The sequence below is a fragment of the Anas platyrhynchos genome, chromosome 2 (assembly GCF_047663525.1).
Source record: "Anas platyrhynchos isolate ZD024472 breed Pekin duck chromosome 2, IASCAAS_PekinDuck_T2T, whole genome shotgun sequence".
Lineage (NCBI taxonomy): Eukaryota > Metazoa > Chordata > Aves > Anseriformes > Anatidae > Anas > Anas platyrhynchos.
Window position 1 is genome coordinate 7978005 of NC_092588.1, and position 17465 is coordinate 7995469.

Below are 17465 nucleotides of genomic sequence, written 5' to 3' on the forward strand. Positions count from 1 at the left end.
CTTAGGATCTTCACATGAAGTTCACCATGGGATGGGATCTGAATGAGAATGACAGAAGAGGATTTCCTAAGGAATATTGTCAGTGTGACAGAGAATGGACCTAGTTCTGAGGGTCACCAGCATCAAAGACTGAAGTCTCCTGTGGGAGGTGAAGTATACGTCAATGCTCATTTTCCAGATTAGAACACATTATTCAAGAAATGACAGTAAGGATGCCTGAAGCTCTTGTCTAAGCTACTGACAGCCATACTTTTGCTGTCATAGTAGTATAATATTCTTTCCTTTGGGTGATTAAACTGCTGGCCTAATAAATGTTAGTGCCAATGGGACTGTCATTTAAGTCCTGGAGTCTGTATATAGAGGAATTTCTGGCTGCCGTTAATAGATGGAGGTCTGTTAGAGCTGAAAACCCTGTTTGTTCAAGGCCTCTCCAAGAACAGTGTGTCAAAACAAGGAGACATCCTAACTCAGGAAAATAAAATAAATAAATATATAAATAAAATTGTACATTGGCATTGGATGAAAGATTCTCCTTTTATTTTAAAACCTCTGTAAAATCAGAGCAATGGGTCAATTCCAGCATTCAGCCAATTTAATTAGCGATTTCAGAGTAATCATGATAATGAGCCAAGTCGGCAAAGATGTCATTGGGGTTCTTGCAGTTCAGGTTGCAAAAACAAGCATTGATCCACATGATTTTCCAGGAAATCTCAGTTCCATCTGGGCACTCAAACCTCACTTCAATAGTCTTGGACTTGTAGGGTGTGCAGCACCTGTTGTCTGTGCAGACGCCACAGTATTTGGGTCTATAAGGACTTTTGCTCACACATCCTGAGATGGTGTAGTTCATTGCTTCACTGGCCCTGTAGACAGCCAGGCACTTCTTCCCAGGCTAATATCAGAGAACACAAAGAGAGTCAGATTAATATTCATTGCTTCATGCTGACACAGGTGGGATATGCAAAAAACTTTTTTAGTATTTAAATATTGTGAAGCTGCTAGAAAGCTTTTTACAGACCTGATCTAGAGGTGTGACAGACTGACACTTTTAGACATACGAACCAAGAAGCTGCAGGTAGGACACTTGCAAAATACAGTTTATAACTATGACCAGCAGTGCACTATTGCTTTTCTACTAGCTGAGTCACAGGTCTGTCTGCACCAGCAGCAAGCACAGTGGGCTTGGCTTGCCTTTCCTTGTAAGGAGCATTTTTGGCTGGAATTAAAGCTCTCGGGGGAAGGTTTTCATACCGGTGTGTGGAAGCACAGGGAGGAGACATTTTGACCTCTCTGCATCACAGTGAGTCCACATGTGCTTGCTAATGGCCTCTGAGTTCAGAAGTGCAGCTCTCAGAAGCCAGAATGCTGCCAAACACATCTGACCCCATGTCCAGGCAAAGCTCAGGGGATGCACAGAGAAACAGTCCCCACCTTAATGTGCTTGGTTATGTCCACCTCGCAGGGCCGCATGTTGCACAGGCGACTTTCCTTCATGAGCCGGCACTGGTCGTTGTCGTTGGAAATCCTGGTGGAGATGCCCAGCCCACAGGTCTTTGAGCAGGGACTCCAGGGTGAGGTGTGAACAATGCAGTTCTTCTGCCAGGCTTCATCCTCCCCCTCGTATGCTGCAGAGACCAGATTAACCACCCATTATTCAGCTGGGCAACTTTCCATATTAAACACCCTCGCCCAAGCTCATTACACATTCAGGCCACTAACCCAAATAATTAAATCACAGTGAAGTGGCTCAGCATCCCTGCGAACCTCCGCTTGCTTTGTTACCTCCCCACCCCACCCCCTTTGCCGCTGACCTACTTGTGTCAGACCCTCAAGTGCTTGGGGCTGGGGTTCATTTCTTTTTTTCTCTTTGTAGCCTCACATAAGGGGGTCCTTGTCTAGGGCCCCCAAGTGCTACCACAACGTAAACACTTCATTACAGAAGCCTGCACCAGTTGATGCAGAAAGAGATGAGATCTAATCTCACCATGAAGGGTTATTTAAGAGCCCATTCAATTGATTCCCTCTAGCAGAAAGTGGTCAACAGTCTTTGATGGACGGCTGAGGGGTTTGGGAAGCAGCCACTGCCTTTCATTGGAAGGAAGAGAAGCTTGAATAGCTCACAGAGAGCTCGGGAATCACTTGAGAAAAGGGTGGACTCTGTTATGAAAGCAGCCATCAACCTCAGGTCAGGTTCCTTCATGGCCTCGGCAGAAGTCCCCACTGGACTGCAGCTCACAGCACAGCCCACAGGCACAGCTCTGTAGAAACTGCTGGGCTGAGCTTGCTCGTTATAATGTTAATCATCAATATTAAATACTATATTTATAGTTATATTAAATACTGTAAAAACTATCTTCACTTCTACTTTTAAGAGAAAAAGTTAGGCAAGAGAAGTTGCATTGTGCTCATTTGAGGCCATAGTTCATGAAGAGAAAAAGCCAAATTCAGTAATAGATGTTTTTGATTTGGTCTTATTTTCAAAAGCTACCAGAAATAGTAATGAGAGCTAAACTCTGGTGGTTTTAACCCACAAAATGGCTTTGTTTTTTTTTTACAACATGCCCATTGATGGAGAAAAACAAACAAACAAACAAAACATACCATTAAGGAAACAAATCCCAGTTCCCTGTTCAAACACCCTACATCTCCTTGAGCTCTGTTTTTGTGAGGTGTTCTGTAGAATGGGGCTAATGTGACTACATTGCATCACAGTGCTTTGAAGATAAAATTATCATATATGGAAAAGCAGGAACATCCTAAAGTTTAGGCACCATGTGTGAGGCAAATGGTACCAACACTACACAGACAGCTAAGTGATCCTCACTGTGAATATGGGAGCGGGGAAAGAAGATAACATATGACACGTAACATAGGTAGTTTAATAATGACATCAGTGCAGTTGAACATAATTGCTAAAAAGCTATACAAATGCAAAGACAATTTAGCCTAATTTTAAAATTGTCAGTGAAACTTCTACTCCAGTAACTGCTTTCAAGGTGTGTCTGAGTTTGAGATTATTAAGCTACAGGAGCTTTAAAATCATATGACTAGCACAAAACAACCCAGACAGAAAGCTTCAGTGCCAAATTAGAGAGATAATTTTGCTTTCCAGAGGAACTACACTGATGAAAAACTGGTGAAGTAAAAAGGACTTGTCATGTCTTAAAAGTGTCAGCAGATGTGTGTTTCAGAGGGCCTTTTGTCACACACGCATGTTTAATGAGTCTCATACTGCTGCACGACTGGTGTTTGCATCTTCTGTGCTTCACTACACTCTATATAAGAGTATCTCTGCCTTGCTCACACAAAGGCAAGACATTCGCCAAGTTTGACAGTGCAAGATGATGCTTTGGTTGCAGACACTGACTTCAGCTCCCTGATGGCCAAGGAGAGCTCCGCCAAACTCCTGCCATACCTGCAGAGGAGATGTGGCGTGGAGACGTCTTCCTGATTTTCTTGGAGTCATCACAAACCCACTGCTCGCAGCATTTCCCCGCCATCTTAATCAGCTTTGGGTTTGGGCACCAGACAAGGGGAGGGCGTGAGTTTGTGCACATGGGAATGCAGCCCACTGCCCCATTAATGCAAGTGCAGTTGTATTTGCAGTTAGGCTGAAACGTGTCCCCATTATTATATCTGACTCCGTTGAGGACGCATCCTACACCAACAATCTCTGAAAGGAATTAAAAAAAAAAAAAAAAAAAAAAAAAAAAAAAGAAGAAAAGAGAGAGAGAGAGAGAGAGAAGAGAGAGAGAGAGAGAGAGTGAGAGCACTATTAAAATAATGCTGTCAATAAACCGTGTTAAAGTTTTTATTTATCAAGCTGCTCCCTGGGCTAATGGAGCTAATGTGGAGACATGACAGTGCTGCGGTGATGTGTTCAGCATGACGTTAAGCCAAATGTGGTCATGCCATCTAGGAAACTATTTTTGTTCTGAATCACAGCAAAAATGAATCTTCTAATGCATCACGGAAAAAGGGTTAGAAAACAAAACACGTTTCATGCACAAACTCTCACTCATATGATCATTTCATGGCATGTTGTTAGAAGTTGTTTACAATAGGAGAAATCCAAGTAATTAAAGCTGATATTGAGTCACATTTGACATTTTTTGGGATGCATGAGAGGATTACATGCAGTTGCAAATATGCTAGAGATCTGTGCAACATTTGTACCCTTCTGAAGCAGCAGTAGGAGGACAGCCAAGGCAGCAAAGGAGCACCTCAAATGGCACAGACTATATTTAGGCAACAAGAGCCCTACCACTTTATCATAAATCAGTTTCCTTAGAAACTGAAGAAAAACATAGTAATGCTATGAAAATTATTATTTGATGAATATTCGTAAATAAAAGCATGAAAGATCAAGCCCTTTCATTTCCCCTGAGAAGGAATCATATTAATCCACGAAATAAGACAAAATTTGTATTACTATTATTATTTTTAAAGTTATTAACAATGATTGGAATCAGTGGCAGGAATCTAATGGAACTCAAGCTTCAGTTTCTCGTTTGGTCACATGGAGGCAGTGTGCACGCACTGATCGGGTTGTTCTAGTTTTATGTCTGGGCGGAAATGGAGCTGAAGCGCAGTTGTGATTCAAGGCCAATACAAATTGAACTGCTTGATTAAAATCCGCAAAAGCTGCCTATTTTTATAATGGGCTGAATGAACATATAAAATACAAAACCCTTCATTTGCACAAAATAATTAAAAATAGACTTCATGGAACTTGAAGCACAGATCCAGATTGCCAGTTTGTGCTAAACTCCAGTATTGATAATGCTTCAGCCTTTGTATTGAGGAGCTGTCACTCAGTTCTGGAGCCAGAGCAGAGGGCTCAGTTATGCTTCTAAGTGCGCACATGAATTATGACAGTTCAAGAAAATGCTGGATTTCCTCAAGAAAATGTTGATTTCCTCTTTGCTACAAGCATACCCATCCAGGATTGTGCTAACTCAGCCTCCTGAAGGCCTCACACGTCAAGACGTTTACTGTGAGAACATCCCCAAACGCAGACATAGGCATAGTAGAATGCCTTCATGCAGAATCACACTGCATTTGCAGTAAATTAGGCAACTGGGGAGCACTTCAAAATTGCCATCCCCACGTACACAAAGGCTACCTTCCCACCTGGATGTGTGCTCTGCACCCTGCTGTCTCTGCTTCAGTGCAGAGATAATCCAACAATGTAAGGAGAGCTGTAGTGACTCTCAGCAGGTTCCTATCTGATGTCTGGGCCACACTGCAACATGCCAGTCCACCTATATCCTGAATTTCCCACAGTTTCACCCAATTTCTTTTCCTGACACTTGTACCTAGGTCTTTCAGGCTCTTTATTTTCCACAAATTATATTGTTCCTGCAGTCCTGCATGCCTTGAATTCTCTAGAGCTAGAGTTTTTGGCATCCATCTGCAAAACAATTTCCTCAAAGCAGTTAGCTCCCAACCCCCAGCACAGGAGTCCCACACTTGCTTCACTCCCCCTGCAGTCAGGGCAATATCTGGTGTACTCAGAATGGAATGATACAGCCTGTATACAGCCCAGGGTATGGGAAAGAACATGTCAGCACATCCTGTCATCTGCATCCACCCACATGCTGAAAGCAAGAAGAAGGCCACAATTTTCTGTGGCAGCCAGAGATAAACAGCTTCACCTTCTAACCTAGCTTCTCATGTCCCTCAGCTGTGCGCACCACAAGGCCCTTCACCATATAACCAAAAATGTCATATATGGAGTTATATTGTCATGACAGTAAGGATGTGAACATGCATGGGATTGGGAAACCTTCCAGACCTCACTAGGCAGGCTGGGGATCAATTCTCCTACATCACAGTGCTGTTGCCACAAGTGTACCAAGTGTCTGAGATGTACTGGAGGACTACAGATTATGAAATCCATCTAAGAAAGCAAACATAAAAGTAAGTAAACATGATGCAGCATGAAGGTTTTAAAGAGGCCTAGGAAGGCTGTGGTAGCTTTGAGACAATATCCAGTTTGCTATCTTTTTTGTTTTGTTTGTATCCTACAAAGTGTGCTCTTCTTCCTTTGAATCCACTATTAGGAATAGGCCATAAGACTCTCCTTAGTGGCATGCTTTTCGTGCAGATGCCCGTAATGCTTGTTGTTAAAGCCAGTTGCACACGTATCCTTCCTACAGCCCCAGCCCACTACAGCACCTCCTCCTGTTACAGGGAATACAGAATCATCTGTTTGCAGATCCAAAGACCTTCCAATGCTGGTTGCTCCTTGTTCTTGGCAGCGGCTAACCCAAAGAGTAAGAATACAGATGCCATTTCTCATCCAGTCAACTGGCCTGAGAATGAAGACAGCTATAAGGACATGGAAGAAAAAGAATGAAGGAGCTGACGAATTTACAGTCAGGTATTTAATGAGATAAATTTCAGCTCAGACCAAGGGGAGCTTCCAAGGTATATCTAAGTCAAAAATATATGTACATCACTTACGTGCACATACTCCTATTTCGTACCTAGGTCTGTCTCCACTGTAGTCACAGTACAGGCCCCTGTGAAAATCACAGGTGTCGGCCTCAGTGCAACTTTCTCCACGCTGCTTGGCACACGTCTTGCAGCAATCGCAGCCGTCTGTGACCAGGCTGACTCCTACTGAGCACCGAGGAGGGGACTTCGGACACTCGCATGGCCACTTACAGTACTGAGTCCGTGTGTAGGCCTCTGTCGTGGCAGGGACGGTGGGGGTCATGGTGGTGGAGGTCTGGGCAATGGCCTACAAACAAAGAAACACAGCTTGGAAACTGTTCCAGAGAAAAGGGGGCTGTGAACTATATGGTGATATGTCCTTAATAAAAATCCCATCAGATTCAAAGAGGCTACAAGGAAAACAAAGAAAAAAAAAAATCAAAAAAGCATTGCTTTTCTGTATAGCCCTTCTGATACCAGCCAGGGGCAAATACGCTGCAGCTTGGACTGGCATCCAAACCACATAGTTTGGTGGTATTCAGACTTTTTCAGACCTCTACTCTCTGAACAGAGGTCTCTTTCCACGTAGGAACATAGGCACATATGTCAAGACCCCTCGATACACAGGAAGTTGTGATATGTCTGGTTTGTATCACCCTGGTTATTTGGCTCTGGCAGAGGGTTATGCCACCCTATAGTTGTTGTTGCCTGTTCAGCAAGATAAAGGTCATAGTGTTGCAGTGTGAAAGCACATGAGATGGGGCCCTTTTATGGCCTTCTCCTCCTCAGGCTTATCCATATTTGTGCATATCTTGCATCCAAAACAAGGCATCCCATAAATCCATGAAGAGACAGGGAAAAGGCCTGTGAGCCCACCAACTCCACAGGCTCCTGTGATAGGTCAGGAACCTCTGTGCTGTGAGGATGATCACAGAATCACAAGATCACAGAATGGCTGAGGTTGGAAGGGACCTCTGGAAATCATCTAGTCCAACCCCCCTGCCCAGCAGGATCACCCAGAGCACGTTGAGCAGGACGGCATCCAGGTAGGTTTTGAATATCTCCAGAGGAGACTCCACAACCTCTCTGGGCAACCTGATCTGAAACCCATCCCTGTCATGGATCTTATGAGGATGGCTTGGTCATTTCATCTCTTCTTGCAATACCACCAATACCATAAGTGTCTTCTTACAATAAACTAGCCCTTTCACTTGAATAGGGACAAGGTTACAGAAAGGCAAATAAACCTCTGAAATCAAAATCTGGCAAACTGGCTGTGAATATTTTGATGCATGAGGACACTGGCCTATGTCTGAAAAATGCTTTGTTCATCTCCACACCTGTAACAAAACGTGCATGCGGTTCAGCTCCCTGACAGATTCCCAGTGCTAAGCAATGAAGCTATACAATGTCTATAACAATTATAAAATAAAATAAAATAAAATAAAATAAAATAAAATAAAATAAAATAAAATAAAATAAAATAAAATAAAATAAAATAAAATAAAATAAAATAAAATAAAATAAAATAAAAACATGCATTTCCTCTAAGCATTGTGATGAACTTCCTTATCCATCCTTTGTAACATCTAAACAAATACATACTAAGGTTGTCATGAGGCTCTTAGGTCTTTCCTTTGCCTTTCCTTAGGCTCTTCAAAGTCTCACACTATAATTCCCATGAGATTGTCTTGGTCCACACAGCCAAAAAAGTGGGATATTTCTACAGTGATTTACCACCTACACCTTTTGGCACATTCTTTTGTTGTACATGTAGTCACTGTGGGCCATATAATTTAGATGAGTGCAAATGAAGCTTCAGGACTTCAGAGTTTCACCTGTTAGCAGTGCACAAATATTTGCCGTCACTGTAAGCGTAAAAGGAAAAGTTTTATGGAGAGGATACTGCCAAGATTCCATCTTCTGATCTACACTACATCGAATTAGAAAAACAAAACCAAAAACTACAACATTGATGAAAAATATGAGAAGTGCTTTAGTAAGTTGAGATATAAAAGGAATTTCATGTAATGCAATGATGCCACTCCAGGACACAGATTTAGGTCACTATTACTGAGAAAAAAAAAAAAAAAAAAAAGAGTTCTGGGGTACCTTAGCTCATAGGAAAACACACAGAGGGCAAAAGTTCATTACCTTATGCAATCTGCTTCCTGCGTGATATTTAACAGCACCACTGCATGATATTTAACAGCAGCAGCCATGTTCATGACACAGGGAGGGTGCAAGTCAAATCAGTAATAAAGCAAATATATGTCTTTGCTACCAGGATTACTGCAGAGAAAAACGGAACTGCACATGGGCATCAAGCAGAGCACTCTGCCTGGACCTATGTGGTCCAGAAACTCTTTCTAGTTATAAAATTTGACGGCTGCAAAGAATGAGTGTATAACCCTACGAAGTACAGACAAGGAAAGTCAAAGTCTAGAAACTGCTAAGGTATTCTCATCTATTCCTGGCTAACGCATACTAAACTATATATTCCCTAGTGCCCCAGTGTTTTATCTTATTTACAGTTCCAGATGAATGAAAAAAATAAAAAGGTTTTTCACTAGCTGTCCATGGAGAAAATGCAGCAACCAAGGATTCTGTTGGGAAAAGCATCTTCAAGAATAACCATCCCACAGCCCATAATCCATCCATCCATCCATCCATCCATCCATCCATCCATCCATCCATCCATCCATCCATCCATCCATCCATCTGTCCAGATACCCCTGCGCAGCTCTTCGACTGTCTTCTACAGCTTCTTTGCTAGCTGTCTCAGGTTGTATTTAAATAAATAAGTAAATAATCTAAACCTGCTCCTGCTGCATTTGAAGATGTTTTTAAGCGTCTCAGTAATTAGTTATCTTTTATTTAGAACACTAAATTGTTAACACATTGTTAATTGCTGCCAAATAGGCAATGTGTTTGCTCTGGGCATCATTCCCAATTCTATTAAGGCCTCCAGAATTGGCCTTAAAGTTGGCTTAAAACCACATTTAAACTCATGTTTAAACTAAAACATACCAATATAATTTACTCCCACTTTAAAGCTCCTTGATGTTGCCAAAGTTGTTAAAATAGGAACATTCAGATCAATGAAAAGACTTGGCCCTTTAATAGTAGCATTTTTCATTCCACTCACAAAAATTTGAGTAGGTGCAATAATCTGTCACTTGAGAAGAGAGGCCTCTTCAAGTGCAATAAACCTATTTACTTTGTTGATGAGTAAAAAAGTGCTTAATAATCAAATCCAGATATAGAGACAAAAGTCACACTATTTAAATAGCCCATTGCCATGGCCCAACCCCATAAGTAAATCCCTTCACAGTCCCTTGTTCCTGTTGTTAATATGAGCAAGAAACAGTTCCCATCCTGTGAAGATATGAAAACATCTGTGAATCAACACATGTAGCAAAGAGGAACCAGTAAGTCCTGACAGTCCAGTGGTTGTAGATAATTTGTGAGGACTGAGACTGCATTCTTGCAAAGGTCTGGGTATCTGGGAACTATTTGGTGGCTCATGATAAACAGGAATTTAAAGTAAATCATTTAACAGTGCTTCCACTATGGTTAAAGCCTGAGGTGACCAAGGAAGCTTTTCAAGGGTCCCTGTAGTGACTTGTAGGTGTTGTGACTGTTGGATATACTTAGATATCCAGTGGTGTTAGCTGAGCAAGCCACAGGAAGGAAACTTAGTGTAGGTTACATGAGCATCAGTGTCAATAAGTGTCAAAATATTTTTGACTCCCTTATTTTACAAATAGAGAAGCCATGGAGAGATGGAAAGAGCATCCTGTCCTAGGCTCCATTACCACCAGATTTTCTTTGGAAAATGGTGTCCACCAGGTACCAGAAAAAGTGTGCAACATGCACAGCTTCAAGACCCTCTTCCTCTGCCCTCTGAAGTCCCTCAGAGCTTTGCTATAGAAGAGGCAATTGTGCAGATTTATAAAATTCTTGGCCTTTCCTCTTCTGTGTTCTGCTGTCACTACTGGGATATTTAAATCCCTTTGGAAAAGCCATCCAACACCACTAGTACTACAGTATCTCAAAACATTTTGGAATTATTACTTTCCTACTAATACTCTGTAATGGTTCTCAGCAACAGCCATCCTTAGGAAGAAAACAAACAAACAAACAAACAAACAAACAAAAACCACCACCAACAACAAAAAATCACATATAAGGTTTCATGAATCACATCTTCAGTGTCATTATAATACATATAATAATACAAGTTTGACAATGGTTTTCTATGAAAGTCAACACAAGAGTGAAGAGAAATTTCAACATTGTAGTAAAGAGAAACACCAACAAAACACAATGCTGGGGATTTGACAAGTAAATTTTAAAATGTCAGAGAAAGTAAAAAGAGTGTCTAGTGTGATTTTTTTTTCCCAGATATTGGTAATTAACATGTTTTCTACAATTACTCTTCAAGCTTAGAGTCTGCAGATTTATGGTATATTTATGCTCCCGATTTATGCTGGACAAGTTCCAAAATTAGTTTCTGTGTACATATGCAGATAATATTATTTTGGTAGCAACGATTCCCTGCAAATTTCTGTGTTCATATTCAAGAGGACAGAAGGAGAAAATAAAAAAATGACTGACGGCCTAGTAAGGTGTATTTCCAATTTGTTGGAAAAAATGATATTTTTTAGTTTTGAAAACTGGAAAGACCAAGTTACGGTGTTGAACTTAGTGTATACACTCCAAATTGCAAGACAGCCAGAGATACAGCAGCACTTTCACATAAAGTATGAGGAAACCTCAAGCTCTGTTTTTAAGCATTAAAGCTTTAGATGCATTGCAATATATTCCTTCACTTCCAGTTCATATAGGTGTTTAAAAATACATTTCTGTGTATTCATTTTACTGTTTCAGCACTGTAAGAGCTTACTTTTTTTTTTTTTTTTTTTTTTTTTTTCCACCCCAGGTATTTTTCTCATCAAGATGAGGAGAGAAAAGTTATGCATGCTCTTCTCCATTTACTGATGGGATAGAGTCTCAAAAAGATGGTGATTTCTAAGCCATTTTTAAGCTATTTCATCTGGCTACTGGCATTGCTGGAGAAAGGGTTATGAGAGATGGCCTGCAGAAATCAGCTCGAATCATAGTGGGTTATCACATATGCTGTTTTCTCCTTGACAGTAATTTGTTTTAAAAGGACCCTTGAGCCAATCCTTAGCTGCAAAAGTATGAGCTGTGGTTTTCAGGGCACATACTGTTGAGTGGACTCCTTTTAATTTCTGACAGTAAACATTTAAAATGAGTATTTTAAAGTTACATTTCTGATGCTGCCTTTCTGGATGCTGCCAGATACTGTTGGAGCGATGTGATCTAGATTATTTCCTGTCCTCCATCTCTGACACATTTATAAATAACAGTCAGTGATAAAACCTTTATTAAAATATCCTCCTTACTACAAAAAGGAGATTATGTGTTTAAATCATCTGATTTGCAGACTGACCCAAACAGCCTTAACAGTGGGAGATTGTGCAGCAAAGCCTGCTAGAAGCAGCTAATCACTCAAAATGCCTTTATTTTTTGCAGATTGACTGTCCTAAACCTGGACACTACGGTTAATAATAAATAAATAAATAAAATTTAAGACGACACCTGCGGATGCACTTCCAGGAAAAAGGTTGTAAATTTGTGCTCTTCCTCTGCCAGGCGATGCATCTGCTTTCTCCTGGTTACATTTACTAGCTGAACTATTTAGCCACCCCAAGCAGAAACACCTGTAGAGACAACTCCAATACCATGTAACTCCAAATGTTCTCGAAAACTAAAATAATTTTAGAAAGCAGCCCAGAAGTCTCCCACTCACATTGCAAACAACTTAATACCAACCTGACACACTGCTGTTCCCAAGGGAACACAGGGGATGGAGCTTAATAAAGAAGTTAAAATGAAAGAAACAATGAAATATAAACAATATATTGAATGAATCTACATCGCTTTCCATGTCTCTGTGTCATCTCTGGGCAAGCACATAGACTGCTTAGTGTAATCCCAGCAGAAAAAAAGAGTTCAACAACTCAGTGCATAATCCTGCCTTTTCACCTGCTTTAACCACATCTAAGGTCTAGATTTATCTTTCCAATCTACAGTCAAAAAGGGCGAAGTGTATGCATATTTGAATGGGGGGCACAACCCCAGAGATAGGGAAGTACTTTATCAGCCTCTCTAAAACAAAGGTGTGAAACTGAGGCCTTTGCAGACACTGCAAACCAAAGCATTTCACCCCATCCACAGAAAATGTAAATGCCCACTGTGCAACCACTCAAGAGAAGAGGCAAGTCTGCATTAACCTTGACAGAAAGGTAAGAGCGCTGTTGAGGGTCCAATCTGAAAGCCTTGAGAATCTTGCTGTTCTCAAACATATGAAGAACAAAATTTTGTAATGTTCTTCCTGTCCAAATTAATTTTCTCCAAAATTACAAGACACTTTCCTGTTGAAAAAAATACTCCCAAGTCCAGTTAAGGTGAAGAAAAGCAAAGGCACAGAGGGACAAAGAAAAAGGATAGTTTTTATTTCACTATACAATAGATAACAGAATCATAGAAGGGCTTGGGTTGAAAGGGACCTTAAAGATCATCCAACTTGACTCCCCCTGCTATAGACAGGGATGCCACCAACTAGATCAGGTTGGCCAAAGCCTCATCCAGCCTGGTGTTGAACACCTCCAGGTATGAGGCATCCACAGTTTCTCTGGGCAGCCTGTTCCAGTGCCTCACTACCCTTACAGTAAAAAGTTTCTTCCTAATGTCTAATCTAAATCTATCCTCTTTCAGTTTAAGACCATCATCTCTTGTTCTATCCTGAGTAAAGTTTCCCTTTCCATCCTTTTTATAAGACCCTTTCAAGTATTAAAATGTTGTGAAGTCTCCCTTTATCCATTAAAATGTTAATGAGGTCTCCCCAGAGCCTTCTCTTCTCCAGGCAGAACATGCCCAGCTCTCTCAGCCTTTCTTCATAGGAGAGGTGCTCCAGCCCTCTGACTATCCTTGTAGCCCTCCTCTGGATCAGCTCTAACAAATCCACATCTTCATTGTGATGAAGGTCCCAAACCTGGATGCAGTGCTCCAGGGGTGTACTCAGGATGGAAGAGTAAAGGAGGACAATCACCTCCCTCAACCTGCTGGTCACACCTTTTTTTGATGCAGCCTAGGACACAGCTGGTATTCTGGGCTAACATAAGAAAATTAATCTAAAATGACAAACTGTTTGTGGTATTTACACTGTAAGAGTTTTTTTTTTTTTTTTTTTCTGGTACTTAGATCCCATTGCTACAGCAAAGGCACCAGTTTATGGAAACAACTGGTTATCTTGTCATGAAAAACAACTGATTTCTAAATATTAATTGATTTCCACACGAATAACATTACATCTTTCTACAGTCCTCTAAATGCCCTGAGATACAAATGAGAAGGAGAAATAACAGGATATATCTGGAATTTGTGACTGTACATGTAAGATAGAGAAGCAGGCATGCCAAGGAAGGAATATTTTGAAGGCTAATGAGTTCCAAGGGACTTCAAGATAGATGCTGGGAGCAAGGAAATAATGTGGGACAACAGGAATTTAGGCGTAGCTCAATAGAGTTGGTATCTCACTATACAATGCTGGGGTGTGATAGCAGGAGCATTGTTCAATATAAGGTCAAGTCCTGAGTCTCTAATGGGCATTAGTAATGAAAAGCTTACATCAACGGGCTGAAACCAGGTCATCAAAGTGGAAGCTTGTTTTTTGCCTTGCCCACTTTGAACTTTATAATGAATATTGCTGAATATTTGTATTATTATCACACACAAGACAGATGGGTTGACAGAGTCAGTCAGTTCTAACAGCAAGATCAGTAGTAATCACAGTACTATCAGGCCTTCCTCACTTTGATGCTCTTGCTGCAAATCTCAGAGTCCCCATGAATTCTCAGAAACTATACCACAAGATAATACTAGTGACAAGTGAGCTGGCATCAGGACAGAGGTATAAGACAGATTCTGCAGGACGTGTAATGGTAAGTGGAGAATATGATTACTGGGGACTGAGCTTCCATAGAGCAGACATGAGTTTCTAGATACTTTATTAAAATTGATTCCAGACATGAAATCTCCATAACATATTGTAAAATAACAGACTCCGAACCCAGAAAATGTAAGATAGTTTTATAGATGTCAAGTGCCACTCAGATTTATCCTTCCTGTGCACTGTAGGTTGAGCAGAAAGGAACATTCTGCATGAAGTATAACGTTCAATATCTTAAGAAAATAAAAAATCCACAGTGAGTCAACCGCTAATATTTCTAGAATCTGTGAGTGATGAAAAATCAACTTCCCATAACATTATTTCATAAAATATATCTGTGGGAAGAGTATAGGCAGATGTTTGGAATAGCCTTTTTTAACTTAGTTTAGACAATTGCAGAGTAAAGATTACATATATTCACTACTTTGCCAGAATATTGCTTATACTGGAAAACTCAGTGTGGTCTTTCATTTTCTTCACTTTTTTTTTTTTTTTTTTTTTTTTTTCATGGAGTGTTTAGAACAAAAGAACTTCCCTGTCAGAAAGTGACCTGATGTTTCATAAGTGTTCTTCTAGTTAGAGTAACACTTTCTAAGAGCACAGTGACCTGAAAATATTTGGACATTCTTAACAAATTGACACTGCCACTACATACTCCACTAATTGGGATATTAAACAACATATTTTCTGTGTTCTGAGAACATTTCAAAGTCTTGCGCTGCACATGTTCCATATGTGCAGCTAATGAGCTCATCTGGTAAAACCAGCTTGAACTAGAGTTTGAAAACCATCAGAAAACATCTGGAGCAACAGCAGAGTAGAGTCTCGAGAAGGGATGAATAGACAGACTTAAATTTTTGGAAAGTGGATTGCAGGGAAAAAAAAAAAAAAAGAGAGAGAGAGAGAGAGAGAGAGAGAGAGAGAGAGATTGCATTTGGATCATCCAAGGTCATAAGGTTACAAATAATCCTAAAACTGTACAGAACAAGATGTTGACATATTAGTCATGGGTTGGGTGACAAAAACAGTATCATAGGTCCAGCTCCCAAATAAGATCATACTGCTTTGGCGTTTTACTTTGCGGTTACCCATGTTCTGCATTTGCTTGTCTCCTATTTTCAGTAATGACCTTGAAATCAAAGGGAAGATGCTTTCTGTCCTCTTACACTCTGTCCCAAGATGGGCAAAAAGCAAAGTAGAACAAAGGCTCCCCTTCACCTCTCCTTCCCCTCCCCTATTTCAAGAATAGTGCAAAAGTTTGGTGGCATTTTTCCAAATCATATCGGTTTTCATGATTATTTTATTCAAAAGAGAAGTCTGCATTTTTAAATATCAGCAGTTTCCTACCAATATTTCCAGTGCAGAACATCTTGACTTAAAACAGCTTTTCATTTCAAAATTTCATCGTTATTTAAATTCTCAAATCTGTAACATTTTTCTTGACCTAATATATGCACTTTCCTCAAGCTGCTGATGAACTGATGAAGCTATGCATCCCTACTTCCTTTAAATAGAATTTTTCCTCCCAGGTCGAGCTTCCACTGCTGTTTCTCCTTAGCTTTGGCTTTCCAAGTTGATCTTTTGTTATTTTCAACTTTCAAAGTGTTTTTCTCCTTTAAATACATACTAAGGGCTAGAAACTTCTGCAAAGCTTTTGATGCTGTCCCACATGGCATAATTGTCCCTAAATTGGAGACGCTTGGGTTCGATGGGAGGACCACTCAGCTGGAATTGGTTGGATTGTTGCGTTCAAAGAGTTGCGGTCTACGGCTCAATGTCCAAATGGAGGTCAGTAACGAGTGGTGTTGTTCAGAGGTCAGTACTGGGACCAGCACTATTTTACGTCTTTGTTAGTGACATGAACAGTGAAATTGAATGCGGCCTCAGAAAGTTTGACGATGAAGCCAGGAGGAAGATGCTGAGGGATCTGGGCTTTTGTAGTCTGGAAGAGGCTAAATGGTATCAGCCCACAGCTACTTGAAATTGAGAAATGTCTGAGACAAATTCTTCTCAGTGGTAACAGGGCATATAAATGGGCAGCAACCACAAACCACATTCAGGGAGGTTTAGTCTGAATACCAGAAGGGCAACTTCACGAGGAGATAATTACAACCCTGGGTCATTCTGGGTGTCTGAATTCTCCATCCTTACTTGTTGGAGTAGAGACCTCCAGAGGACACTGATGACCAGTGTTTCTGGGATTGTGTGACTGCATACCTTGTCAAAACCAAGTATGGTTTTGACAAGGTGTATAAAACCAAGTATGGTTTTGACAAGGTGTATAAATAAATAAATAAATAAATAAATAAGATAAATAAAAAAGGTAAATAAATAATCTCTTTTTGTTATGCAACATAATGCAGAAAAAAAATGATTCCTATTTTGTAGATCCATCTCCTCTTATATCATGAGCACAGCCAAAATGCTATTTGGCAGCTAATTAATATTTTATCTGATAACAGGAAATCTTCCATATGTCTGGTTTTATAGCAGGAGGATTTCAAGACAATAGAGAGAAAGAGAAGCTGCTACTGCTGCTTTAATGGCCCCTTTGGAACACATGGCATGTGCAGATTCATCCAAAAAACCATAACTGCCATTTAATGTAGTGTCATATCATTATATCAAAGCCACCTCAAGACTTTCAATGAAAGATGAGCAGTAAGACTGCATTGCTAAATTCTTGTGGTTAAGTAAAAAACAGATGGAGCCTACAAGTTGTCTGAATAAACATCAGTATTTCCAGGCAGAGTCTTGTAGTGAAAGGATATTTTGTCTCCAAGAATGGCATATTCAGGCAGTTCTAGCTCATAGTATTTGATGAAATCTGTTAGGCAGAAAATGAAGATGAAAGAGATATAGGTCAGTAGCATTCTTAGGACCAACAGAAGATGCCAGGCTTTTGTACACTCTAGAAGGACCAGAAATTACTTCCAATTGCAGAACAGCATCATCCAGTTTGAAATGTCTTATCTTACCCCTT

General features: G+C 40.4%; 1 protein-coding gene across 1 annotated transcript in view; it reads right to left on the reverse strand.

The window, feature by feature from the left end:
- Nucleotides 1–515: 515 nt before the first annotated feature.
- CCN4 (cellular communication network factor 4) overlaps nt 516–17465 on the reverse strand; it is a 37639-nt gene continuing 20689 nt past the window's right edge. The window contains exons 2-5 of the mRNA XM_005010562.6: nt 6469–6748; nt 3416–3673; nt 1432–1625; nt 516–892 (exon numbers count right to left, since the gene is read on the reverse strand). Coding sequence (XP_005010619.2) covers nt 593–892; nt 1432–1625; nt 3416–3673; nt 6469–6748 — 1032 coding nt within the window. The 3' untranslated portion in view covers nt 516–592. The remainder of the gene's footprint in view (nt 893–1431; nt 1626–3415; nt 3674–6468; nt 6749–17465) is intronic.